This window comes from Pantherophis guttatus, chromosome 3, assembly GCF_059756535.1.
Source record: "Pantherophis guttatus breed Tessera chromosome 3, ASM5975653v1, whole genome shotgun sequence".
NCBI classification, from domain to species: domain Eukaryota; kingdom Metazoa; phylum Chordata; class Lepidosauria; order Squamata; family Colubridae; genus Pantherophis; species Pantherophis guttatus.
Genome location: NC_142065.1, coordinates 100,843,098 through 100,871,068, shown reverse-complemented (window position 1 = coordinate 100,871,068; position 27,971 = coordinate 100,843,098). Strand labels below are relative to the sequence as shown.

Here is a 27,971-nt window from a genome sequence, read left to right as displayed (position 1 = left end):
CCTTTAAAAGCCTCTGGCGATCCCAGCTGAATTGCCTGATCGTCAGAGGCTTTTAAAAAAAGAGGGGTGGGGAAGATAGAGAGATGGAGAGAAAGAGAGATGAAGGAGAGAAAGGGGGGAGAGAAAGGAGAGAAAGAAAGCTGAGAGAGATGAGACACACAAGAGATACCTGTTTAAAAGAAAATCCTGGGAGCCACAAAACCTGGGTTTGAGTAAGTGATATGGAGTTGGCAATGCCCACCCAGGTTTAAGGTTGTGTTTAAGTGTTTACATGTGTTTAAGGTTGAGTGTTTAAAGTTGCAGCCCCTTACCTACCCTATCTGATCGCTTCACCCTGCAGCCAGCCCTGTAGGCCTGCGCCCTCCTCCCACCTGGGCAGCAGCAGCCTACCTACCCTGGTTGTATCACCTTGCCCTGCAGCCGGCCCAAATGCCCACCTTGGACTGCCTTTGATCACTCCAGCAGGTCATTTTTATTTAATTAATTTAATTAAGTGCTGCAATGGGCATAAATGATGACCGATCAAAAGTGCGAGGACCTGTCAGAAATAACTTTTTTCAGCCCTCTGGGTAGTCCCTATGTGCATACGGACTACTCAGAGGGCTGAAAAAGTTATTTTTGACCAGTCCTCGCACTTACAACTGTCCTCACATTTTACGTTTTGTGCCCTATCTTTTCACCGTGGTGAAGAGAAGTAGTTGTTAAATGAGTGACACGGTTATTAAGAATGCTGCAACAGGCATAAATGTGAGGATGGTCATAAGTGCGAGGACTGGTTAAAAGTGCGAGGACCTGTCAGAAATAACTTTTTTCAGCCCTCTGGGTAGTCCCTATGTGCATATGGACTACTCAGAGGGCTGAAAAAGTTATTTTTGACCAGTCCTCGCACTTACAACTGTCCTCACATTTTACGTTTTGTGCCCTATCTTTTCACCGTGGTGAAGAGAAGTAGTTGTTAAATGAGTGACACGGTTATTAAGAATGCTGCAACAGGCATAAATGTGAGGATGGTCATAAGTGCGAGGACTGGTTAAAAGTGCGAGGACCTGTCAGAAATAACTTTTTTCAGCCCTCTGGGTAGTCCCTATGTGCATATGGACTACTCAGAGGGCTGAAAAAGTTATTTTTCACCAGTCCTTTCACTTTTGACCAGTCCTCACACTTACGACTGTCCTCACATTTTACGTTTTGCGCCCTATCTTGTCACCATAGTAAAGAGGAGTAGTTGTGAAATGAGTGACACGGTTGTTAAGAATGCTGCAACGGGCATAAATGTGAGGATGGTCATAAGTATGAGGACCAGTCAAAAGTGCGAGAACCGGTCAGAAATGACTTTTTTCAGCCCTCTGAGTAGTCCCTATGCACATAGCTATGCCCACCTAGTCACATGACCACCAAGCCACACCCCCAACTAAGCCACGCCCATAGAACCGTTTTTTTAAAAAAATTGAATCCCACCACTGCATAAAAGTATTAGAGAATATCAGTTCAACTCTTTGCATTGCATGCTCTAAAGAAGAAAGGTAGAGAAGTATAGGGCGAAGGTACTCTGACTCACCATGACTCAGAGATATATTGAATAGTATAGAGAAAGAGAACTATGTCAGATGCAGAGATTTGGAATAAGGAAATTATATCAAAAGACAAATTCAGTATTATAAATTTTAAAACGTATTAGAATGGGTAGATAGAAAGGGAATTTTGTAGGATTAAGGTATCAGATTAGAAACTGGGAGACTGTGAGTCTTACTTTAGGCACAAAGCTAGCTGGGTGACCAAGGCGGTAAGGACAAACGACTTCCAAAATCTCGCCAAAAAACTGCAAAGATTAGTCAGGAGTCCAGACTGACTTGAAGGCACCAAATGTAATATGTATAATATGTACAGACAGAGCGAGAGGTAGGAGAGAGAGAGGGTGGGGGAGACAGCAATTATTTACATATATGTACACACAGTGAGAGAGACGGGGGGGGGGGGTTAGGGTAGACAGTGAAATTTAAAGGATTTAGAACAGCTAGGGTAGGTAGAGTGAGCAGTAATAGAAAGTAAGAAGAAAGAAGTTATAGAAAGTAGAAGGTAAGGGGAATCAAAGTTGAGGAAGTTGTAAAAGAAGAAGTAAGTGATTTTGGAAGAAGGAATAGGTGATTTTGAGAAGTGAACAATACAGCAGGAAGGCAAACGACCGTTGAACTGCCTAGGCCTAGGACACAGCAACGGAACCCCACACCAACCACCGCCAGTCCCGCAAAGAAGCTCAGGACAAGAGAGCCGCCCTGAGTCTTCGGGGAGGGGCGGCATATAAATTAAATTAAATTAAATTAAGAGAGCCGAGAGGGGCGTGGCCAACGGGCGGAGTTTCCGCGAACATCGCCGCCCACTCCGTTTCTGACGTGGCCTGAATACTCTCCCTGCTTGTTTTTCCCAGCGTCCTTTGCGGCCACTGTTTGCCGCTGCTCGCCATATTGGGTTGCTTAGCGAGGAAGGGGGGGCTGGGGCGAACGGCGGTCGACGCGCCTCAGCCCTGGCTGCGGGGGGGGGAGTAGGGGGCGGGGGCGCCGACGGCGGGGGCGGTGACGGCGACCACGACGGGCAGGAGAACCAGGCGCGCGGCCGGGAGCGGGCCGGCCTCCGAGACCTCGCCAGCAACGGGGCCGGTGAGTAATAAAAAGGGGACGGGGCGGCGGGGCTCTGGCTGGGCTAGCTCAGCTGACGAGGAGAGCGGGACGCGGCTCGAAAGGGAGGCTCCCCCGGCTACAAAAGCCTCCGCCTGGTTCCCCTTTCGGGGCTGAAAATCTCGCGCCCCCGCCCCCCCCCCGCGGAGAAGTCGTTACTGGGGCGCTCAGTGGGACGCGCCTCCCCTTTCTACCGCCCCCCCTTCCTTTTCAGACATCCCCCTTTTCAGGCTAAGAAAGACAGTCGGCGCTCTGGAAGGGGGCAGTCAAGATGTCAGCCGCGGTGGGTAACCTGTCTCCGCTGCTCCGGCTGCCTTCACCTACCTACGCGTAGCCTAAGGCGGTCGGAATCGCTCCGGCCCCCCGGATGGCCCCGGCCAGGGTTAGCGGGAACAAATGGCGATTGTTCCCCCCCCCCCCCCCAGGGACTCTTGCATGTGTGCATTCGCCCAACTGCTTTCTCTTGCCAAAGCTTTGGGTCCTCGAACCTTTAAGGAAAAGGTTTGCGTTTGTGTGTGTGGCTCTTTTCTTACATAGAAGAAGTGCAAGTGGGGTACTTGTTGCCACCCGTCCTTTCGTTAGGGAAAGTGAAAGTTAAATAAGATAAGCTTTATTCTCGGTGTTTTTTCCCCTGTGGGACTCTGGCAAAAATTAAAAATGAAATTCTGTGGCCTGCTCTCAAAAGTGTACACATACATAACACACATATAGATATTTTATAACAGATTACCAGAGTTGGAAGGGACCCTGTAGGTCATCTAGTCCAACCCCTGCCCAAGCAGGAGACTCTGCCTACACCATGGCAGTCCAGTCTCTCTTTAGCGTCCAGTGATGAAGGCAAGCTGTTCCGTTGGTCACTGTCAGAAAATTTCTTCTTATTTCTAGGTTGAAGCTCTCCTTGATCAGTTTCCATCCATTATTCCTTGTCTGGCCTTCGGGCGCTTTGGAAAATAGCTTGGCTCCCTCCTCTCTGGGGCAGCCCCTCAAATATTGGAACCCTGCTATCATGTTTCCCCTGGTCTTTCTCTTCACTAAACTAGCCATGCCCAGTTCCTGCAACCGTTCATTGTATGTTTTAGCCTCCAGTCCACTAATCATCTTGGTTGCTCTTCTCTGCAGCCTTTCTAGAGCGCATAATAAAGACGCATATGTATATACCTACCCATTAACACTAAATACTAAGTTAAGACAGACTTGTATTTTGATGAGCGATATGTGTAACAATATGCAGTAGCTTAGTCCCTTTGAAAGAGCTTTGGTTGCTAGTTGTTGCTTTACGAGCAGCCCTCAATTGACGACCACAATTGAACCCGACATTTCTGTTTGCTAAGTGAAACATTTGTTAAGTGTGTTTTGTCCCCATTTTTCTTGCTGCTATTGTTAAGTGAATTGCTGCGGTTGGCAAATTAGTAACATGGTTGTTAAGTGAAACTGATTTCCCCGTTGAGTTTGCTTCTCAGAAGGTTGCAGAAGGTCATCACATGACTCCTGGACACATCTCCTGTCATGAATATGAGTCAGTTGCTGAGCATCTGAATTTTCATCATATGACCATGGGGATGCTGCAATGGTTGTAAATGTGAAAAACGGTCATAAGTCACTTTTTTTCAGTGACATTGTAACTTTGAACTGTCACTAAATGAATTGTTGTAAGGCGAGGACTACCTGTATTTTTAAAAACATTTCTCTTGTGGACTTTGAACTCTCTGAGCTTTCAAAAATTGTCAGGATTGACCAGAGATACTGCTTTTTGTAGGTATGACAAGAGGCTGGTTGGGTGTTTGTAGCTTGCCAAAAGAGTACAATCACTTTGTGATACTTGACTTTTTTGATTTGTTCAAAATAGTAAAACTCACTGCTTTAAGTTTAAACCAAATAAGATGGGAATTCTGTTGTTCAGTTTCCAACATTTAAAAAAGGTAAAGGGATCCCTGTGGATTTTTCTCCTCTAGTTGTTGCCAGCTATAGGGGGCAGTGCTCATCTCCATTTCAAGGCCATTGAGCCAGCAAAGACATTTCCTTGGTCATGTGGCCAGCACGACATCAGAGAGGGCTGTTACTTTCTGACCAAATTGGCACCTATTTACTTGTATATGTATGCTTTTGAAGTGCTAGGTTGATAGGACCTGGGATGAGGATGGGAGCTTACCCGGTCACGTGGCACTAAGGTCTCAAACCCAGGATGCTGGCTTTCCAGCTGACAAGTCTAGTGTTTTAACTGCTGCGCAACCATGCCATTCCAGCAATATTCCAACATTTAAAATTGTAAAATTAAAAGTGTGGTTAAATGATGAGCTTTAAAGATACTTATGTTTACGATAGTATTAGTTTCACTGAATATTTGTTGAGTTTGTCATAGGTTAATCTATGGTAAAATGATAACATTTAGATAATATTTGATTGATAATTGATCAGTATGCTTTAATGGTTAAAAACAATGTTGTAAAAAAAAAGATTTCATAAATTTTATTTAGATGGAATTTAATGTGGTTGGAGGTTTGTTCTCCTAGCTTGTGGGTTGGTTTCCAAACGTTTCCTTACCAGGCTAAGAGAACAAACCTCTCCCTCATCCTATACCCGAGCTACAGATATTTGCCACCATCACAAGAATTTAATGTATTAATAGTCTGTGTTCCACAGAGCCTGCGTATTACCTATATAGGAATCACAATTTTATGTATGCTTGTTTTAGTCAGAGTCTACAGCAGTGTTTCTCAACCTTCCTAATCCATGACCCTTTAATACAGTTCATCATTTTGTGGTGACCCCCAACCATAAAATTATTCCTAAAACCATCGAAAATATGTGTTTTCTGATGGTCTTAGGCAACCCCTGTGAAAGGGTCATTCGACCCCCAAAGGGGTCCCGACCCACAGGTTGAGAACCACTGGTCTACAGAGTCTATATCCCAAATAAGGAATATTTGCAGCTGGTAGACTTTTCAGAAAGTTGATAACTCTCTCTAAAATTCAAGGTTAGACATACAGAAGGTGGCCTTGAGTCTTAATTTGGAATCAAGATATAGTGTGTTTTAAATATTTGTTTGCTTCCAAAGAAAATTATCTGCTGAAAAATTACTTATCCAAAAAAGTATTTTAAATTAAAAATAGAAAATAATTCATTTAGCCTATTTTATATTAGGCAAAGAAGCAATCAAAGAAATTAAGTGCTCTAATAGAAGTCGAAGAGCCAGTTTGATGCAGTATTTAAGACAGTAGGTTAAAAACTGGGAGATCATGAGTTCTAATCCCATCTTGTCCATGAAGCAGCTGGATGACCTTTGGCCAGTCATTTTCTCTCAGCCTTACAAAGAGACAATGGCAAGCCGCTTCTGAAAAACCTTTCAAAAAAGCTACAAGGACTTGTCTACGTAGCTATGAGAATTGGACATGATTGAATGAAAGAAAAAAAAAATAGAAGTTCACACTGAAGTTGAAGTGATGAATGATCTTCCCTTTAGAATGAACTAAGAAAAGTCAAATATTTTTATACTGTAAGTGATTTTGATTAAAAATGTTTATTGAAGTCTATTATATGCAAAATAATAAATGCTGAAAGTGTAAAATTTTATACTTGTAAGTTCTTGTTTATAGAAGTATGATTATAACTATGTAAGTGCATAAAAAAGGAATGTGAATTATTAATATGTATACATGTATACATATTAAATATCAAATACACAAAACAAATGCAACCTGTGGATGCCTTTAGAAATGACAAATAAGTACATATGTACATACACTACTTTGTGGCTTAGATTCTGGATTCTGTGAAGCATGGAAAGTATCCTAAATGGGAAAAATTAGAATTTTGATTACCGCTATGGGGCAAAGTAAATGGTTGTAAAATAGTCCATATAAGTCAGTTATACTCCACTTTTTAATGTTCCTATTCTGATTAGTCAAATAAAATAGTTAAAGCAAAAATATGTCATGGGCTTGCAGGAAAAAAAAATGCAGAAAGAAAGGAATGTGAACAAAATAGCATTGCTCTCTTGGTCTCCAACATTGGTTTATACAGCAATTGACATGTCTGAAATGTTTTTTCATACGTTGAGAATCTTTTCCAGGATCCAGGAAAGCTCCCTGGTTCACTGAGGAGCTCCGGGAGATAAAGTGCCAGAAGAGACGTCTAGAGCGACGCTGGAGAACCAGTAAATCCGAATCCGACCGAACACTTTTAAGAGCCTTTGTCAGACTTACTTAGTGGCGATACGGGCAGCAAAATGTTCACATTTTTCTGCACTTATTGCATCCGCTGATTCTCGCCCAACTGCCCTATTTAGGGTAACTCGCTCCCTCCTTAAGGTTGGGGGAACAGAGGAGCCCTTGCAGGGTAGAGCTGAGGAATTTGTACAGTTTCTGTCAGATAAAATCGCTCAGATTCGGATGGACCTGGATTCTGATTGAGCAATACCGACCGAGATGACGGGTGGGTCTTAGTCCTATTGTGTGGGAGGAGTTTGAGCCAGTGACTCCTGAGGAAGTGGACAAGGCTGTAGGGGCGATGAGTTCCTCCACTTGTTTGTTGGACTCGTGCCCCTCCTGACTGGTTTCAGCCAGCAGGTAGATGACACGAGGCTGGCTCCAGGCTTTAGTTAATGCGTCCTTGAGGGAGGGTTCCTTCCCGCAGCCCTTAAAGGAAGCAGTTATAAGGCCCCTCCTCAAGAAGCCTTCCCTGGACCCAGCAGAATTAAAAAAACTTTCGTCCAGTCTCCAACCTATCCTTTGTGGGAAAGGTTGTAGAGAAGGTGGTGGCACTTCAGCTCCTGCGGTCATTAGATGAAACGGATTATCTGGACCCTTTTCAGTCCAGTTTCAGACCTGGCTATAGCACGGAAACTGCCTTGGTCATGCTGATGGATGATTTCTGGCGAGCCCGAGACAGGGGTCATTCCTCTATCTTGGTGCTACTTGATCTCTTAACGGATTTCGATACCATTGACCATGGTATCCTTCTGGGGCGACTAAGGGAGCTAGGAGTGGGAGGCATCGTGTTGCGGTGGTTCGCCTCCTATCTCTCTGGTCGATCACAGTCGGTGCTGGTAGGAGGACAGGTCGACCCCTAGGCCCCTCGTCTGCGGGGTGTCTCAGGGCTTGGTCCTCTCTCCCCTCCTATTTAACATCTACATGAAACCACTGGGTGAAATCATCTGATGACACGGGGTGGGATATCAGCAATATGCTGATGATACCCAGCTGTATATCTCCACCCCTCATCAGTTCAGTGAGGCAGTAGATGTGATGTGCCGTGAGGATCTGGATGGGAGTCAACAGGCTCAGACTTAACCCAGACAAGACTGAATGGCTGTGGGTATTGCCCCCTAAAGACTATGTCGATTGTCCATCCTTGGTTCTGGGGGGTGAGAAAGTGCCCCCCTCAGAACGGGCTCGCAATTTGGGTGTTCTTCTAGACTCACAGCTGAGACTGGAGTCTGACAGCTGAGACGAGTCTGACAGCTGTAGCTAAGGGGACCTTTGCACAGGTTCGTCTGGTGCACCAATTGCGACCTTACTTGGATCAGGAGGCTCTCCACAGTCACTCATGCCCTTGTCACCTCACGGTTGGATTATTGCAACACGCTCTACATGAGGCTACTCTTGAAAAGTGTTCGGAGACTACAATTGGTCCAGAATGCAGACCCGCGAGTTATAGTGGGTGCGCCTAGATACACTCACATTACACCAATTCTCTGCGAGCTGCACTGGCTCCCTATTGGTCTCCGGGTGCAATTCAAGGTGTTGGTCATTACCTTTAAAGCCCTATATGGCTCAGGGCCAGGCTATCTTCGTGACCGCCTTCTACCACATAGCTCCCAGTGACCGGTAAGATCCCACAGAGTTGGTCTCCTCTGGGTCCCGTCAGCTAAACAATGTCGGCTGGCGGGCTCGCAGGGGAGGGCCTTCTCTGTGGCTGCCCCGGCTCTCTGGAACCAATTACCTCCTGAGGTCCGGACCCCCCCACCCTATTGGCCTTCCGCAAAACGGTGAAGACCTGGCTCTTCTGGCAGGCCTGGGGCCGTTGATCTCGTTATAATGATCTTGTGAGACCCGGCCACAAATTGGAGTACATGTGTTCTAACGTTTTTAAAGTTTTTAATGTGTTAAATGTTTTTCTTTTTAACATTTTTTATGGGATTGTTCGCATTGTTTTATTCTTTGTTGTAAGCCGCCCAGAGTCCCTTGAGCGGCATAGAAATGCGACAAAATAAAATAAATAAATAAATAAATTTTCCTCTTTAGCTGAGTCTAATATTTATCCTGCCATAGAGAGTTGCTGTTGATGGCTGAACTGAACCTTCATATTCAAAGGTAGCACGCCTGTGAATACTAGATAGCGGATGAGTTTACGTACTGTAATAAGATGGGATCAAACAAGCTACATTACAAACAGGCTACCTACATTTATTGTGATTCAGTAAATCAGCCTGACTCCTTTGTCTCATACTTGCCAAATTTCAGAAGCTCCTGTTTGGCCACTGTTATTGTCATACAATTCTGAATCTTTTGCCCTTTCTCATTGGTGATAGGAATGTTCTTGATTCAAAAGCTTTTTCCTGTTAATAATAATAAAGAATATTTTGGAAAGTTTGTTTGCTTTATTTGTATCATCTTGTAAACTGAATGAATTAATGCTCTTGGGTTTGTTATAATGTGGATTTGTCAAAGGACTGCCTCCTTAAAGGTTCAGTATCTGCTTTTGGTAACAAAAAGTGTGTCCTAATAAATAAATTAAAGTGTTAATCTGTTACATTATAAATATTACTATAGTTTTGTGAGTACATTGTAGTTAAGGTATGAGGTTTAGGAAAAAAGAATTTGAAACTGGATTATTTTTGACTGTTGGCAGAAAGATTGAGGAAGGTTTTACAGACATATATTCATAAAGATCAATCTGGTTTTTGTCAAAGAGACAGTTAAGAGGCAATGTGAAAACTATTTTGAACATTATTGAATACCTACAGTACCATAATGAGAAACAGGCAGCTTTAATGTTTTTGGATTCAGAGAGCGCTTTTGACATCTTAAATTGGGTTTTTATGTTTAAAGTTTTGGAAGATAGGGACTTTGGGGGAAAATTTATTCAAGGGATCAAAGCAGTTTATACATCACAACAAGCAAAGATTATTGATAGAAATTTAAATAAATGATGTGAAATTCAAAAGGGTACGAGGTAAGAAAGCCTCTTATCTACCGTGCTGTTTATATTGGTGTTGGAAGTTTGAATATGGATATTAGGCAAGATGAGAAAATAACAGACATAAATATCAAAAAGGAAGTTGAGAGCATTTGCTGATGATTTAATTATACTTTTACAAGACCTGAAAATTAATATAGAATATTTGATGAAGAAATTAAATGTTTGGAGCTTTAGCAGGTTTTCAAATAAATAAACAGAAGACAACAATGCTTGTTAAGAATATGACCTCTCAATATAGTGAAATATTGACTAAAAAATTGAGTTTAAGGTAGAGAAAAATGTGAAATACCTGGGGGTTATATTGGCAAATACAAAACTTTCAAAATTTATTTATTTATTTATTTATTTTAATTTGTATACTGCCCTTCTCCAGCAGGACTCAGGGCGGTGAACAGCCAGAATAAAACAGAACATACAAAATTTAAAAACAGTTTAAAAAATAATGAAATATTTTTGGCCACAATTTAAAACAACCCAATTAAAATCAATTCAATTTAACCAAAACAGTGAGATCAAGCAAGCCCGGCTAGGTGAAATAAATAAGTTTTCAGGGCCCGACGAAAAGTCCGGAGGTCTGGTATTGTGCGTATCTCTGGGGGGAGGTTGTTCTAGAGGGCGGGCGCCCCCACAGAGAAGGCTCTCACCCTGGGAGTCACCAGCCGACATTGTCTGGCGGACGGCACCCTGAGGAGGCCCTCTCTGTGCGAGTGTACTGGCCGGTGGGAGGCTATTGGTGGCAGAAGGCAGTCTCGTAGATACCCCGGCCCTAAGACATGGAGCGCTTTAAAGGTGGTCACCAACACCTTGAAGCACACCTGGAAGACCACCGGGAGCCAGTGCAGCTCGCGCAGGAGAGGTGTCACATGGGAGCGCCCGTTGCTCCCATAATCCCCCGCGCGGCCGCATTCTGGACCAGCTGGAGCCTCCGGGTGCACCCCAGGGGGAGCCCCATGTAGAGAGCATTGCAGTAGTCCAGGCGGGAGGTGATGAGCGCCTGAGTGACCGTGCGTAGGGAGTCCTGATCCAGAAAGGGACGCAACTGGCGTATCAGGCGAACCTGATAAAAAGCCCCCTTGGCCACGGCCATCATATGCTCTTCTAAAGACAGCCGTGCATCCAGGAGGACGCCCAAGTTGCGAGTCCTCTCCATGGGGGCCAGTGATTCGCCCCCAATAACCAGCGATGGCACCAGCTGGCTATATCAGGACGCCGGAAGCCACAGCCACTCGGTCTTGGAAGGGTTGAGTCGGAGCCTGTTTCTCCCCATCCAGGTCCGCACAGCCTCCAGGCACTGGGACATCACTTCAAGGGCATCGTTGGGGTGGCCTGGGGTGGAGATGTAGAGCTGGGTGTCACAAAATAACTTTGTGCCTCTTTGGAATGATATTTTAAAAACTTATTAAGATGGGACAATTGCAACTATCTTTATTGGGTTGAATTTCTCTGTAATTAAGATAAATATTTTACCAAAGATGCTCTTTTTGTTTCAGACTTTACCAGTACTTGTAACTGATACTTCATTTAAACTATGGCAGATGGACATCTCTTAAGTTTATATGACAAGGGAAGAAAACAAGAATTAGATATAAAATATTGCAAGATGCTAAGGAAAGAGGAAGCTTGGGCTTATCAGATTTGAAATTGTAGTTTCATGCCTGTTGTTTGGTCTGACTGAAACAGTGGATGACTCTAAATAAGAAGTTACTTGAGCTAGAGGACCATGAATTAAGATTTGGATGGCTATTCATGGTATGATAAGATTAAAGTAAATGTTGATTTTAATAATCACTTCGTTTGATGTGCCATCCTAAGAGTTTGGAATAAATATAAACTAAGATTCTCTGCAAAGATGCCTCCTTGGGAGTTTCCCTTATCCTCAAATCTAAAGAGAAGTTGAAGTCAGAAGGATGTGTTTGCCATTGGTTTACATATTTACAATTGAAAGAAAGATTTAAACTACACACACAAAAAAGCTATATATTTGATTTTGTGAAGAATGAATTGGAAATCTTACTGTGTGGTAGTTATGAACACATTATTGCTAAGGTTTATAAATTACAGGTGAAACTCGAAAAATTAGAATATCATGCAAAAGTTCATCTATTTCAGTAATGCAACTTAAAAGGTGAAACTAATATATGAGATAGACTCATTACATGCAAAGCGAGATAGTTCAAGCCTTGATTTGTCATAATTTTGATGATTATGGCTTACAGCTCATGAAAACCCCACATTCACAATCTCAGAAAATTAGAATATTGTGAAAAGGTTCAATATTCTAGGCTCAAAGTGTCTCACTCTAATCAGCTAAGTAAGCCATAACACCTGCAAAGGGTTCCTGAGCCTTTAAATGGTCTCTCAGTCTGGTTCAGTAGGAATCACAATCATGGGAAAGACTGCTGACCTGACAGTTGTGCAGAAAACCATCATTGACACCCTCCATAAGGAGAGAAACCCTCAAAAGGTAATTGCAAAAGAAGTTGGATGTTCCCAGAGTGCTGTATCAAAGCACATTAATAGAAAGTTATGTGGAAGGGAAAAGTGTGGAAGAAAAAGGTGCACAAGCAGCAGGGATGACCGCAGCCTGGAGAGGATTGTCAGGAAAAGGCCATTCAAAAGTGTTGGGGACTTTCACAAGGAGTGGACTGAGGCTGGAGTCAGTGCATCAAGAGCCACCACACACAGACGGATCCTGGAAATGTCGTATTCCTCTTGTCAAGCCACTCCTGAACAACAAACAACATCAGAAGCGTCTTACCTGGGCTAAAGACAAAAAGAACTGGTCAGTGGTCCAAAGTCCTCTTTTCTGATGAGAGCAACTTTTGCATCTCATTTGGAAACCAAGGACCCAGAGTCTGGAGGAAGAATGGAGAGGCATACACTGCAAGATGCTTCAAGTCCAGTGTGAAGTTTCCACAGTCTGTGTTGATTTGGGGAGCCATGTCATCTGCTGGTGTTGGTCCACTGTGCTTCATTAAGTCCAGGGTCAACGCAGCCGTCTACCAGGAGATTTTGGAGCACTTCATGCTTCCTTCCGCAGATGATCTTTATGGGGATGCTGACTTCATTTTCCAGCAGGACGTGCACCTGCCCACACTGCCAAAAGTACCAAAACCTGGTTCAATGACCATGGGATTACTGTGCTTGATTGGCCAGCAAACTCGCCTGACCTGAACCCCATAGAGAATCTATGGGGCATTGCCAAGAGAAAGATGAGAGAGATGAGATCGAACAATGCAGAAGTGCTGAATGACGCTATTGAAGCATCCTGGTCTTCCATAACACCTCAGCAGTGCCACAGGCTGATAGCATCCATGCCACGCCGCATTGAGGCAGTAATTGATGCAAAGGGGGCCCAAACCAAGTACTGAGTACATATGCATACTTATACTTTTCAGAGGTCCGATATTCTATGTACAATCCTTGTTTTATTGATTTCATGTAATCTAATTTTCTGAGATTGTGAATTTGGGGTTTTCGTGAGCTGTAAGCCATAATCATCAAAATTATGACAAATCAAGGCTTGAACTATCTCGCTTTGCATGTAATGAGTCTATCTCATATATTAGTTTCACCCTTTAAGTTGCATTACTGAAATAAATGAACTTTTGCACGATATTCTAATTTTCAGAGTTTCACCTGTATTATTGGAATTGAACTTGGACAGTGAATATACTCATTGTATCATTTGTAAGGGCAAAGAACTTTGAATATAATATAATGCTTGAACATCCAAAAGGTGCTTTTTCAAGAGGCAACTGGACTTTCTTTGCTTTTTCCTTGAAGACATTTCTCTTCTCATCCATTCAAATGAATGTTGGAAATGTAAATGTAAAGAAGGAAGTTTTTATCATTTATGATGGATATGTGAGAAAGCAAAGAAATATTGGAGTAGGATTCACATCTTAATACAGAAGATTTTTAAATGAATATATTGAAAATTTTTTGGACTTTTGATGCTATAATGTATATGTTGATAGCACAAGAATACTTTTTGCACAAAAATGGAAGGATACTTTGATTCCCACAACAGACAAATGGCTGCAAAAGTTGATGGAGTTAGCAGAAATAGCTAAATGGACTGCTTTGATTAAAGAAAAGAATGCAATTACTTTTGTTTCTACTTGGAAACTGCTTTTCAACTTTGAGGTGGAAAAAAAATTAAACTTTGATTTTGGATTTTGTTGATTAGATAGGTTTGTTGTTGTATAAGTGGCTAGTATATATTATCATATAAAAGTAACAAAGTTGAGTTTTAGCCATCGCTATTAACTTCATCATCTTTGGCGCCATTCATCCATTGTGAAAATTAAAGTATCATTTCAAGGATAGACAATCATTTTTGACCTCTACCATTTTATGTTGCGATCTTACCTTAGGACTACAAAAACTATGGTGATGTCATGATATCAATGAAGAAGACAGAGTTGGAATTTTTTGTTCTAATTTGGGACTATAGAGAAATGCACCCATTTTGCTGCTTGAATACCTGAAATGTGGAAAATCAATGTGATTTTAATTTTTCTAGTTTTTAGAAAAACTAAATATAAATCCTAAAATATTGTCCCTCCTACTTCATGAGGTTTATAATAAGAGTCTTGTGGCTAACAGTAACATATTTAATAATAGTTTGTGACAAACAATAAAATAGTCTCCAACCTCAATTCCATCCTTACATGTGGAGGTTTGAGTCAAAATTCTCAACAGTAACTATGCTGATGGGGAATTCTTGTAGTTGAAGATTTCACATCTGGAAAGCATCATACTTAAAAGAACCAAAAATATCTGCTTCTAAAAATAAAGGGACAGTGGAAAAATGTGTTAGAATCATGTATTAATTATACCTATGGTATGGCAGGATTGGCTTACTTAGGCTTGGTATTGTATTAACCAGTCTGTGTATTTCAGTTAATATATTATTTAAGTTTGGAGTGACCATGAAATGGAAAGTGTGTTTTTTCCAAACTTGAAACAAAACATTCATTCTTAAAGTTCCATCAGGCTGGTGCAATAGAACAAAACTAAAAGTGGCTTGGGTGTTCTATGTTTTGTTAAAATAAAATTCAAAAACAGTCCCAAGAGTTTCAACTATAAGAAGCAGTGGGACCTCAGAACAAGCCTCTTGGCATGAGGAAATCAAGAAGGCCATGTGACAACAAAGAGAAGATTCTATATCTTTTGCCATCTAGAGTGGTGGTCCCCAACCTTTTTGGCACCAGGTACCAGTTTTGTGGAAGACAGTTTTTTCATGGATCAGGGATGGAGGTAGTTTTGTGTGCTACCAAAATCCCACACATGCGCAGATGATGCTTTGCTTGCTTGCACGGCCCTATTCCAAACAGGCCAGGGACTGGGACCGCTTTACAGTCTGGTGTGGGAACCCCTGATCTAGAAGGCACCCAGATTTTTGCAACCCAGCGATGGAAGCCTTAGTCCTAGTCTTCCTTGAATTTAGAATACAACAATAGTTTGTCCTGTTGTACAAATATATTTAATAGAAAGGAATGTGAAGGGAATCTGGTGGGGAAGAGTGGGGAGGGAGTCCCGGCTGCCTCTTGAGGATGGGAGCTCTCCACCCCTCCCATTTGCTGGGGCCATCATGGGTGGGGCAGCAGGTAAGAAGCTCATCTCACGTGTGTAGCAGAGCTGGAGGAGGAGGTTTGGATGGCGGGGGCCAGGTCCCATGGTGGCGGCAGCAGGTGGCATAGGCACAGGAGGAGGCATGCAGTTTTGCCTGCCAAGTGGCCACGCAGTCGCCTGCCCTATCCCAGCTGTGCTGAGTGCAGATAAACAAAAACAAACGGTGGGACCGGCAGAGATGTGGGGGGAGGCACGCAATTCGGGCAGCCATCTGCCCAACCCAGCTGTGGCGGCTGTGGGCAAACAAAAACAAATGGTGAGTGTGTGGCTGCCATGTGTGTCCAGCAGGCTGGATTACGTCCCTTTGCACCCACCCCCACCTCTGCTTCCCTGCTGCTTGGAAGGCCGGGCCAGCAGTCGCAGCGCTGGGACCCACTTGCGTGGGCTGCAGAACCCCTGTATGCACACCAGGGTGGTGGCGGCCAGCCTCTTGCCATCTCTGGGCCCATCACGGGCTGGATCCAGCCCACAGGCCTTGTGTTTGACTTGTCTGATTGATAGTGTAGAAGTAGAGAGAAATTTTTCACACTGTTTGAAAACTTAATGTCCTATAGCTGTGATGGTGAACCTATGGCATGTGTGCCACAGGTGGCATGCAGAGCCATATCAGTGGGCACATGAGCTCAGCTCCAGTGCATATGCGCGTGCTGGCCAGCTGATTTTTGGGCCTTCTGGGCCCCCTGGAAGTTGGCAAACAGGCCATTTCCAGCCTCCAGAGGGCCTTCGGGGGGGGAGGCTGTTTTCGCCCTCCCCAGGCTCCGAGAAAGGCTCTGGAGCCTGAGGAGGGTGAAAAATGGGCCTACTGGACCCACCGTGCCATCGCATGCCAAAAGCGGAGGAAGCACGGGGGTGTCATGCACACATGCACGGAGTGGGGCTCATAGAATTATGGGTCTGGGCATGTGCGCGCGCGACCCCCCCCCCCCCGCGCTCCCCCTGCTTTTGGCATGCGATGGCAAAAAGATTAGCCATCACCATCCTATAGTCATCCAAGGAAACTAATTGAACTAAGTGAAACTTGAAAGGAGTTTTGGAAGGGACAAAGAGAAGTATAGTACTTCACACTTTGTATAATTAACCAAATAATGGAATCAACCACCACAAAACATGGTAATGGTCACTAACTTGAATGCCTTCAAAAGCGATTGACTAGATTCATGGAAAAGAAGTTAGCTAAAAACCAGTATAAGCTTGATAACCCATCATTATCTGTGTGGAGGCAGTTTGATTCCAAATACCAATTTTAGGTGAACTGTGGTGGTATCTGTCTCCTACTTGGGAGTGCACCCTAGAGGTATTTCATTAGTCACTATAAGAATGGATCTTATCCTGCTCTAGCAGGATTATTCTTATGGTTATGTCCAATCTATCCAATCTACATGATTTATTAAAATTATGAAAATTGCCTGGTGATTTTGGGCTGGTCTTTCTCTCTAGGCCCAACTTACCTCACAGGCTTGTGGGGAAAAATAAGCAGGAATATTGGGGATATTTGCCATCTTGAATTTTATTTATATAAAAAAAGTTGGATAAAATGATGATGATGATGATTCTATTTTTTTTTAGCCATGTCTCAGGCTGTACAGACAAATGGCACACAACCATTGAGCAAAACATGGGAACTCAGCTTATATGAACTTCAAAGAACACCTCAGGTACTATAGTTACTTTCTTCTCCATCTTTATATAGTGGTATGTAGCTTGTATCATTGTATTGAATGTGATCTTCCACACCACAAATAGTTTGTACTAAAAGAAATTAGGTACTAAGAAAAGTAATGCAGTTATAAGAGTAATAAAAATGTAGCATTTGTAAATATTAATTTCAATGGAGCAAGGAAATAATTTCTTGAAAAAACTATTTTGATTGTTAGGAAGCTATAACAGATGGCCTGGAGATAGTGGTGTCACCCCGAAGTCTCCACAGTGAGCTAATGTGTCCCATTTGTTTGGATATGCTGAAAAATACCATGACTACTAAGGAATGTCTACATCGATTTTGTGCTGATTGCATTATCACAGCCCTTAGAAGTGGGTAAGTCGGTTGACCAAAACAACAACAACACATCACCACTGTTACAGTACTGAATTATATCTTGGAATTCTGTTCATAGTGTAAACCAGTGATTCAAAAGGTTTTTTGGAGTTGAAACCTCATGGGATACAGCCAGTGATGCACAAATGTTTCAGATATGGATAAGGTCACTGTTTTTTGCCCCATGCTGGAGCATGTGATTTGGCGTGGAAATTTTTAGAGTAATTATAAATAAACCTAGGTGCTTCTTATTTCAACAAGAAAGGGGGGTGGATAGGAAAGGGGGGAAAAAGCAGATTGCTGCCAACATTTAATAATATATGGGATTATAGCAATATGACTAATATATCTCTTCATAGTGCTTTATAGCCCCCTCTAAGCTGTTTACAGAGTCAGCATATTGCTCCCAAAAATCTGGATCCTCATTTTACTGACCTCAGAAGGGTGTCTATTGTCTGCTTGTTGCTGTCACAGCTCTACCACAAAGGACCTATAAAAATATTTTTGTCTTCTTTCTCCTCTGAAATTGTCTTCTATCACCTATTATATGTGGCTGGCCACATTTGAGACCCAAAGAAGGTTATAAAGAATTTGCAATCAGGATGGGATGAGTATTTTTTGCTATCCTACTTATTCTTGTGAGATGGAGGTCCTTGGTGCACTCCGAGCTTGGTTTTCTTGCAGACGTTTCATTAGCTAAACTAGTTAACATCATCAGCACTGATGATGTTACCTAGCTTGGGTAATGAAGCATTTGCAAGAAAACCAAGCTCGGAGAGCACCAAGGACCCTTCATTTCAGCCCTGAGCCACAAATATTTTCCTTTTCGGCTTGTGAGATAGGTTTGCTGGAGCAATACCTGATCCAAGGTCATCCGGAGCATCTTATATCCAAGCAGGTACTTCAATTTGGAGTTCAAATCAAGATTTGCATCCAGTATATTACACTGACTCCAAGTAATGATTTACTTTTTTTCAGCCTTTGAAAAAGTGTATAGATAAAGAATTTGAGGTTCCTTGTACTGTTAAAGTTGTCATCAAATAATGTACAGGACTAAGCAATGAAGGTCAGTGAGGATTGATCAAATCACTCTATTGAAGTCTGTACTGCCTCATGCTTTTTAACTGCTAAGTCTTTGTCAATTATGTACAAACCTTATAATGTCAGTATGAGTGTAACAAATTCGTTAACCTTCAAGGATTCAGATTCTGAGATGTGCAAAATTAACAAATAACTGTTGCCAGTCTGACTAATAGTTAAGTATTTCAAAAGAAATGGCAAAGATATGCCAACAATGCAATAATTATACAATTTTTTTGAATTAGGTAAGAACATATTTTTTGAATTCTTTTTTTTTTTATTCTCAGAAACAAAGAATGCCCTACTTGTCGTAAAAAGCTTGTTTCCAAAAGATCTTTGAGGCCGGATCCAAATTTTGATGCCCTTATCAGTAAAATTTACCCAAGTCGAGATGAATATGAGGCTCACCAGGAGAGAGTTTTAGCAAGGATCAGCAAGCACAATAATCAACAAGCTTTGAGCCACAGCATTGAGGAGGGCTTGAAAATCCAAGCCTTGAACAGGTAAAAAATTATATGCAGTGAAAAGATGTATATACGGTGTTCTCTAGTTGAATGATTGTCCGCATGCTTATTTGTATGACGATCAATCTCCGTCTTCAGACCCCAACATAAAAAAGAATAGAAAGAAAATGTTGCGTACCAGAAAGCTAGATAATCACTTCTATTTGAAATACACATTACTGGATTGAATAGATCAGTGCTCTGAATCTATATTGGGTAGTGTCAAATGTATATTTATTTGAAATAATTGAAAAGTTTACATTTTTAAATAAATTCCTGCTTTTTTTTTTCTTTAATTTGTAAACTGTGGATCATACAAAATTGACAACAACAGCCTAAATTCCAGTGCTTCATTGTATCCAGCAACATTATATCTATCCATATCCTAATTTTTGTTCAAAATCTATATTTCAAATGACATGTCTACTAAATACTATAAATATTAAATATATTTGTAATATGTGAATTATTTTACATAATGAATTTCCTCATGGCAGAAGAAGAATGTAATGCATTGGTATTCAGGATTAATACTACTACTGTTTTAAAACTACAGCTATAGAATTTATTTGCCTGCTACTTATCTCCTTGAAGTTAAACTGCTATTTCATGAAACTATTGTATTTTTCTTACCACTTACATTCATGGGAGATCTATTTGATGTATTTTACATAGCCCTCTCCCAAATTTGAAAAATTATTTTATTCTATCTCTGTGTGCTTTAGAATCAATCATTAATCCACATTTTCTTTTTACTGAATTGAAAAACACCCTCCTTTATGGGGGAAATATTGCAATTTCTTAATAATTTAAGGTAATATGTTTTGAATCTTAGCCAACTTGTCTTTAAGTGTATCATATATTAAAAGCTGTTGTAGCCCTTATATCTATAGCCTTTTAATATGCCTGCACAAATAAAAGGAAAAACAGGGTTGATTGTATATGCTACCTTGGCATCAGCTTCCACACTTGTTCTTTTCTACATTATGAGCTGACTTACTGCTTCCCCCCCCCCCAAGTATTTTAAAATTTAGAGAATCAGCTTTGATATAGTTTTAATTCATCTGGAAGTTGTTGATTATTAACAGAGAATTTCACAACTGTGCATCCATAATAGGACATATTGTTATTACATTTCAGAACTGAATTCAAAACAGCAGTAGAACTAGAATGCTGAATATTATGTACAGATGTTGGGCAGTTTTTTATATTATGTAGCATAGTATCTATTTTATATAGACTAAATGGTGGGTGATGGGTTGTACGTTGGATATGTGTATTTAGTGAAAAAATAATCATAGCTTGGATTGGGCAAAATTTGCTAGTTGACACAAAGACTCTGAAATTAAAGAATTTGGATTGTTTCTTGATTTTTCTAACTAGATTACAGAGAGGAAAGAAGCAACAAATAGAGAATGGCAGCGGAGCAGAAGACAATGGTGACAGTTCGCATTGTAGTAATGCTTCAACCCACAGTAATCAGGAGGCTGGACCAAGTAACAAAAGGACCAAAACCTCTGATGATTCTGGGCTTGAACTTGACAATAACAATACAACAGTTGCCATAGACCCAGTATTGGATGGTGCAAGTGAAATAGAATTAGTTTTCAGACCCCATCCTACGCTTATGGAAAATGATGACAGTGCACAGACAAGGTAAGCAATGGTTCATTTTTATTTTAGAAGGAATACTGAATATGGTAGGCTCTGAATGACTTCATATAGAATAAACAATAGAAAATACTGGATTGCTTTTACATATCTGTGGGATTGTTTTCCTTGCAAGCCTTTCTATATCTGTCAGTCTTCCTTCTTGTAACCTGTAGGCACATAAACCATCTTTGCTTTTGTACAGGTATATTAAGACCTCAGGCAATGCCACTGTTGATCACTTGTCCAAGTACCTAGCTGTGAGGCTAGCCTTAGAAGAACTTCGGAGCAAAGGAGAGTCTAATCAGATGAATCTTGAAACAGCCAGTGAGAAGCAATACACAATTTATATTGCTACAGCTAATGGCCAATTCACCGTGAGTAACTGAGCAAAAATGCAGTTGGGAAAAGGCATTGTTTCAAAATAAATTTGAATTCTATTTAGAATGTCATTATGCCCAGGGCTAAACATACAGAGGCAGAGTAAATAGGGTATGCTGTCAGGATGTGTGATGTTGACAATGTGTCTAAAAGGTATGATCTATATATCCAGATTTAAGCCTCTGTGGAAATTTTCTGAAAAGGATTTTTTTTTCTGTTTAATTTCACTTGTGGTAACATGTATGCATTACAATATGAACTAAGAGGGAAAAAAGCACATGTGTGCATATGTTTCTAAAAAGAGGTGAGGAAAATCTAGTTTCAGACCATTGTTGATTTGTTTCTGAGCCTTTCCTGTTCATCTCATTTTCTTATACAAACCTAGCAGAATTATTTATCCCCTACCATGAAAGGTAAACATGTAGAGGGAGGAATTTCCAAAAATATAATGCAAACAACCAAGTGCTTTGTTGTACATTAAAGCCTTACCATTTATTATCTCATAAGCCTTTGCAAAGAACAGTCCTGTTTCAACAGAAGGGAGTAGAGTCCTGGCAAAAAGGGCAAAATGTATTCTTGTCAGGTGGGCAAAGGACCCAGATTGTGGGGGAAATAAGCTGACTTTATATAAAATATACAAAAGTATGAAGGCTATTGCTTAACGCATTGTAAGCCGCCCTGAGTCTTCGGAGAAGGGCGGCATATAAATCAAATTAAAAAATTTAAAAAAAAATTTAAAAAGAAGGGAAATGAAGAATTGTGAGAGATGTTGACCATTAACGAAGCAGAAACATTTTGTTTTTTTTTTTTTGTTTTTTTTTTGAGAGGGAAGGCATGCAATTCACTGATACATGAACACTAAAAATGGCAATGGAATAATTTCAGACTCTGAAAATATTCTTATCATTGTGCCCAAGATAATTATTCTTGAACAGATCAATTTTAAAGACACATTTTATCCTGCACCAGTTGAACCAAAAGATTTAATACTAATACTCTCAGAATAAACTAAGATTTCTTATAGTATAGGATTTTACACTATTTTTCAGTGCAAGGTTGTGTTTCATTTAAGCTTCTGCTTTGTTAATAGTCACTCTCTTGCCTCTCCATTCCCTTCTCACTATTCCCTCTTCTCCTTCCACCTCCTACAATAGCTGCTTGTTGCCTGGACTCCATGCATTTGAGGAAGTTGACTGTACAAAAGTTTATGTGATTATTATAATAAATGGATTAGTCTTTAAGATTCCATAAAACTCTTACTAATATGGCTAACCTATGAATATACTAGGAAACTTCTATTTGTATATCTGGGATTTTGATCTCTTACATGATGTATAAGAAGGATGAACGGTCTTTTAATTTTGGGCACGATTTAAATATAAAGTGTGCTTCTTCCAACATCCTGGAAACTAATGGGAACTTACTGCTGTTTTTACAGTGCCTAAAAAAGAGTCTGCAGTCTTTAATGGCTGCAGCTCCCTACTGACTGGCCTACTACATGACACACCCTCATTTTTTCAGAATTAGTGTTCACTGTGGTGAAGCTCACAAATTGTGGGAGCATATAATAAAAAGGATATTGTAGGGAATCTAGCTGTCTGATATATTTATTCGTTATTGAATTGTGTACTTAAAAGAACTAAATTAGACCTAGCCTCCCATACACATTGTATCAATCTTAAAGGATTTGAGGCTTTTAGTGTAAACTTAAATGTACCAGTATATGGTCTAAATTAAATTTAGCCATCTGTTCTTGATCTAGTTGAAAAGAGCTATTTGATCCACTGAATAGAATTGTGCATTGTTAGTAGCAAGTAATTTTGGGAGCTAGGCCTGCACTTAGAGTTCAGTCTATTTAGGTGTTTGAATAAAAAGTGTTTAGGTGTTACTAAATATGTGCTGGATGCAGTACTATATGCACAATTATGTCCTGCCCATTTGTAATTATAATTACCATAAGTGGGTGGGACAAAATGGCCACATTTGGATCACTGCTGTGCATCCTGGGGATACATGGCCTGTCCTCCTTCCACATGAGATTTGGAGAGTGTCGTACATGATGAGCGTGTGGGAACAGGCCCAAGTGCTACAGGGTTCTGGTGGGGTGGAATAGGGAGTGAGACAGGGTGCTGTCAAGTAAGGTGAATGATCATAGGGTCACTGCCCCGTCATAACTTTGAATGTAGTTTTTGTAGGAGGGGTCTCTTGTAACTTCAAATGTTCATTAAATGGCCTGTCATATCTTGATAACTATCTGTACCTGAGCTCATGATGCTGATATTAATTGCTGTTGTCATGTTCTACTTACTGACTCCTATACCAGGCAGTTGTGTTACTGTGATTTCATTCCATGCTTTTAACAAGCAACCAGGACTATGTCCCATGATATTGCTAGCATATTTGATGGGGAAATGTAAATAGTTTTTGATTGTGATTGACAAGGTGTTCTTGATGAAAGATACTGGACAAAAATACAGACAGCTAAAAGCTTTGTTATTACTTAAACCCAAAAATTTAAATGTTGATCGATTTTTTTCAAAATGTTAAATGTTTGAAAATCTAAAGATATTTGCTCTTCTGTCATATTCAGTGTTCAAAGATCAGAATTGGTATAATATTTTTTAATTTCAGTTTGCAAAGTGGAGTGGCTTTTGACATTGCTGTATTCGAACAAAGTAGCTTTATTTACCTTGATGGCAGAGTGCAGAAATTTCAAGCGTGCTTACTATAAACGATCATACTGTTTACTAAAGCACCGAGCTCTATTTTACAATGGGAGGGACATATTTAAAAAGATCTGTAGCCTTTTTTATGGAAATATACTATAACACGCTCATTTGCTGTGCAGCTGCTTTTCCTTTGGAACTGAAACATCTGGTTTATATTAGGCTATTCATAGACAGGAGCGAATGTTGTTGACCAGCTGTGATTTGTCAGTGTTTGGTAATTTTCTAGTTACTGGTTGTTCTTTTATTATTCATTTTCAAATGGCAATAAACACTTTTCTATTTTTAACTTTGGCCCTATTTTTGGCTTCCACTCTAGGTATTAAACGGTTCTTTTTCCTTGGAGTTGGTCAGTGAAAAGTACTGGAAAGTGAATAAGCCGATGGAGCTCTACTATGCACCAACGAAGGAACACAAATAAGCCTTATAAAAAGGCTTTGAGTTGGAACAATAATTGCTTTTATATCTTTGCTTTAAGTTGAAGTACCATCCTCTGCATCATGGACAACTGCACATAGACTTGGATTCCCCAATGAGTATCTTTAGACAGTATTTTGTGTGATATTTAACTTATATTTTTCTTTCTGAAGAACTGAATGATCAGAACATTCCATTGTTACTGTCGTATGTGTTCTTTTCATTTTGGTGGCTCTTGGTTCATGTGCGTGAAGTTAGTGGCAGCAAAATTTCTTCGGAACATGGAATGTTGGAAGGCTTTAGATGAGCAGACTCACTAGCACCTTTATGTACATTGACGAACAAAGATGCGATAATTCTGTTAGTTATATATGATTAAGAATAGGTCTGCTAATAAATAATTCAGATGCTAAAGAAATAACGGGCTGGAAGATAGATTGTTCACAGCGGTATCTGAATTCTTATGCAATGCCCTGTAATGTCATTCTGCTTTGTAAATAAAAAGCCAGCCCATATACAACATTGTCTTCATTCCCAGTGTCCATGGGAATGCAAGCTACTCCTTTTCCTGTTTTCATCATATTAAAGGTAAATTATTCTTTCCAACTTCACATTATAGCTAAGAGAGCACTAACTCTAATACTGTTGCATTGCTTAATTGCAGTTTAAAGAGTGACATAGAACTAGCTCTGGGAAAAGACTTTACAGAATGAGCATACATTTCTGAGACAAGTTCCAAATTTTATTAATCACAGTTCCTCATGATGCTACAATCATATTAACATTCCCAGAAAAAAGGGGGAAAATTTACTGATTTGTACTGATGCTACTTAAAAATAGTAATCAATGATGCAAATGTTGACAGATTTCTTTGAACAAACTTTCCCACGTCAATTATACTTGGCACTTGTGATATAAGTAAATGCAATGTGGATTGTAATGATCTTTAATTTTGATAGGATCAAAACTATTCTTACATATCGTAGCATCTAAATTTCTGTAAATCAGTTATCATCCATGACATAGCAGAAGACTTATCCTTCTGTATGTCTGATGTTAAAAAAAAACACCCTTCTTTTCACTGAAATGTTCCCCAGTACTCTTGAGTTTTGAATATGCTAAGAAAGGAAATGTTACAGAAAAGTGTGGATTTGTAGGGGATTAACTTCAATATTTACCAACTTCTTATGGTTATTGGTCTTAAAATTATGATCTAGTGTAAAAGTCAAAAAATCAATTACTGCAATTCAAAGCTGAGAAGATGCCTACTAATTCAAAAGATCTGATGATCATACTGAAAGAAAATGGTTTATAGTACTCGGTTCAATGTTAGAGGTTCCTGAATTTTTTTACCAGTTTGTGCCATGACAGTTAATAAGTCCAAGCTGGGTTGGGGGTGGGATGGGGAAGATGTATCATGCTTATTCAGTTTTGTTCAGTATTTTTGGTGTAATGTACAAACTATATAGCTTGCTAGTGCATGTCCACTAAATATAATCACATTTCTTTTTATGTGAAAAAATGGTTTTGTATAAGCAAACATCAGGTGCAAAAAAAACTTGCTTTATGACCTATCCAAGAAATTGTTTAGCCCTAGATGCAGATCAAATATAGCATTCTGAAAAGATTTATCTGTCTAGGGGGAAGGTACATTGGTCCCAAGTTGGTGGGAAAGAATGTGAATTTTTAACTTCTGTTATGGTGAATTCTATAAGTATTTATATTTACTTAAATATATAAAGTAGCTGTTTTAATCAATAAATTGCACTGTGACTTTTTAATGGATTAACTATTGGCAGCTTTGAGACGTTGCCTTACTGCCACATTTTCACAAGCAAGCTATTTTGGAAAAGTGACAGTCCTGTCATTAAATGTTACATCTCTCATTCCTGAAGTTCAGAGATCATGGGTATATGTAAGAAATCCCAAAGAGAAATAAGAGCCCGAACAGATAATAATACATCCTCTGTGACTAACTAAGATCTGATGTGATTCATATCCATTTACAGTAATGCTATGAGCTCTGAAGGAGATGAGAATAATTCTGAAGCAGCAACTTGTCCATTTAGTGCCCCTCTCAACTTTCCGCCCAGCCTTAACAAATCTCACTGTTTTCTCCACAACAGTTTTTCTTTTCTTTACTATAGTATATTGTGAAACAAGTACTACAGAAGACGGTTGTCTTTGATTATCCCTTTTTGAGATTCCCTATCTGAGCAATAGAAGCAGTAAAGGGAGACCACCTTGGATCATTGAATCATCCAACAACTACATACTGATCAAAGCAGCTGGTTATTCTTCCTGTAAAGGTGTAGGATTTGGAGGAAGAGATTCCTCATTACAGTATAAACTAACTGCCCTTAGTATATTGAATACCTGTATGAATATGACTGCAAGCTTAAGTGATTGCTTTTGTCCCTATGGCGATTAGCTAATCAATAACAATCATGCTTGATAGTGGCAATGTCAACAAGTCTGATGTGTGCTATTTTGCCTATTTAAAAACAGCTACTTGGGAAACTTTCTGAACTGCTTAAAAATGATTAGGAATATGATTAGAAGTATGTTTGCAGTTTTAGCCAAAAGGGCTAAGTTTACTGCAGATACGTTTCTGCACTAAATGAACAAAATTTGGATTTTTCCTGCTGCATTCTTGCAATATTTTCCTATTTTATTTTTTAAAGTCTTTAGTGCTTTCTTTAAAATAAGATGATTTATGGCAGGGATCACAGTGTAATCCAGAGAGGTTTCTTCAGATTTTCCTAGCAGAATATTTTAAAGAGTTCATCAATTTAAGAAATCCTGTTTTATAGCCAGCATGCTTATATGGCTACCAACATAAGCACTATTTGGGTAGGTTACAGTTCTGATCAGCCACACATTTCAGCGCTAGCTAGATATATTTATCTGTTGGGAAAAAATGAGAATTCCCTCTTCCCTTCCCATAAGGGCCTTAAACTTTCTAGTAAAAATCCTCTCCTTTAGGGATTTTAATTCTCTTTGAAATATGGTATCTTTTTTTATCTTTCCCTACAAGCTTAAGCTTGGAATTTTTAAGCCAAGTTTTCCAGTTTTTTTTTTTTTTTAAATGAATTATGACAGGAGGACCACACATAGCAGTAGAACTTTAGTTTGCTCTGTTTGTTTCCTCATAGCTCGGTCCTTTGGCCCTCTAGCTATTCAATTAATTGTGAACAGTGGAAAAAGAAACTGTTTTTACTATGTTCTTTCTTATTTATTTTTTTGTTATTATACAACTACCCAAGGAAGGTAACTGAATTTCAGGAAGATGTATAGGGTTTGAAGGGTACACGTTTATATTAAAAACACTGATAAAAACTGTTGAATATTTGACCCTAAATTACATCTAACATCAAGGACCATATTTCAGTCATGGAATACAAGTTTCAGAAGCAAATCTGTGTATGTTGGGGAAGGGGAAGAAATTAAAAATCCATTTTGAATTTTATCCAAATTGTTTAGAAACTACAGTATATGCGTAATGGGTATTTTACAAGCAATAAAAATATTAACATTCTGACTTCTGATACTTTTAACTACAGAAAGAAATTGGTGGCAGGACTAGATTCTTAAATATAATCCCTAGGTGAGGCTCGCCAACTTCCTTCCTCTTATCCCTCCAAATCATTTGAAAACCACTAATGAC

The 27,971-nt window shown here is 40.0% G+C and overlaps 1 protein-coding gene across 1 annotated transcript; it reads left to right on the top strand.

The window, feature by feature from the left end:
* Positions 1-2,428: 2,428 nt before the first annotated feature.
* Positions 2,429-26,066, top strand: RNF2 (ring finger protein 2). The gene is made up of 7 exons (XM_034409621.3): positions 2,429-2,654; positions 17,079-17,167; positions 17,387-17,547; positions 18,915-19,130; positions 20,514-20,786; positions 20,986-21,157; positions 24,207-26,066. Exons 2-7 carry the CDS (start codon positions 17,081-17,083, stop codon positions 24,306-24,308), a joined length of 1,011 nt encoding a protein of 336 aa, XP_034265512.1. The 5' UTR covers positions 2,429-2,654; positions 17,079-17,080; the 3' UTR covers positions 24,309-26,066.
* Positions 26,067-27,971: the final 1,905 nt, after the last annotated feature.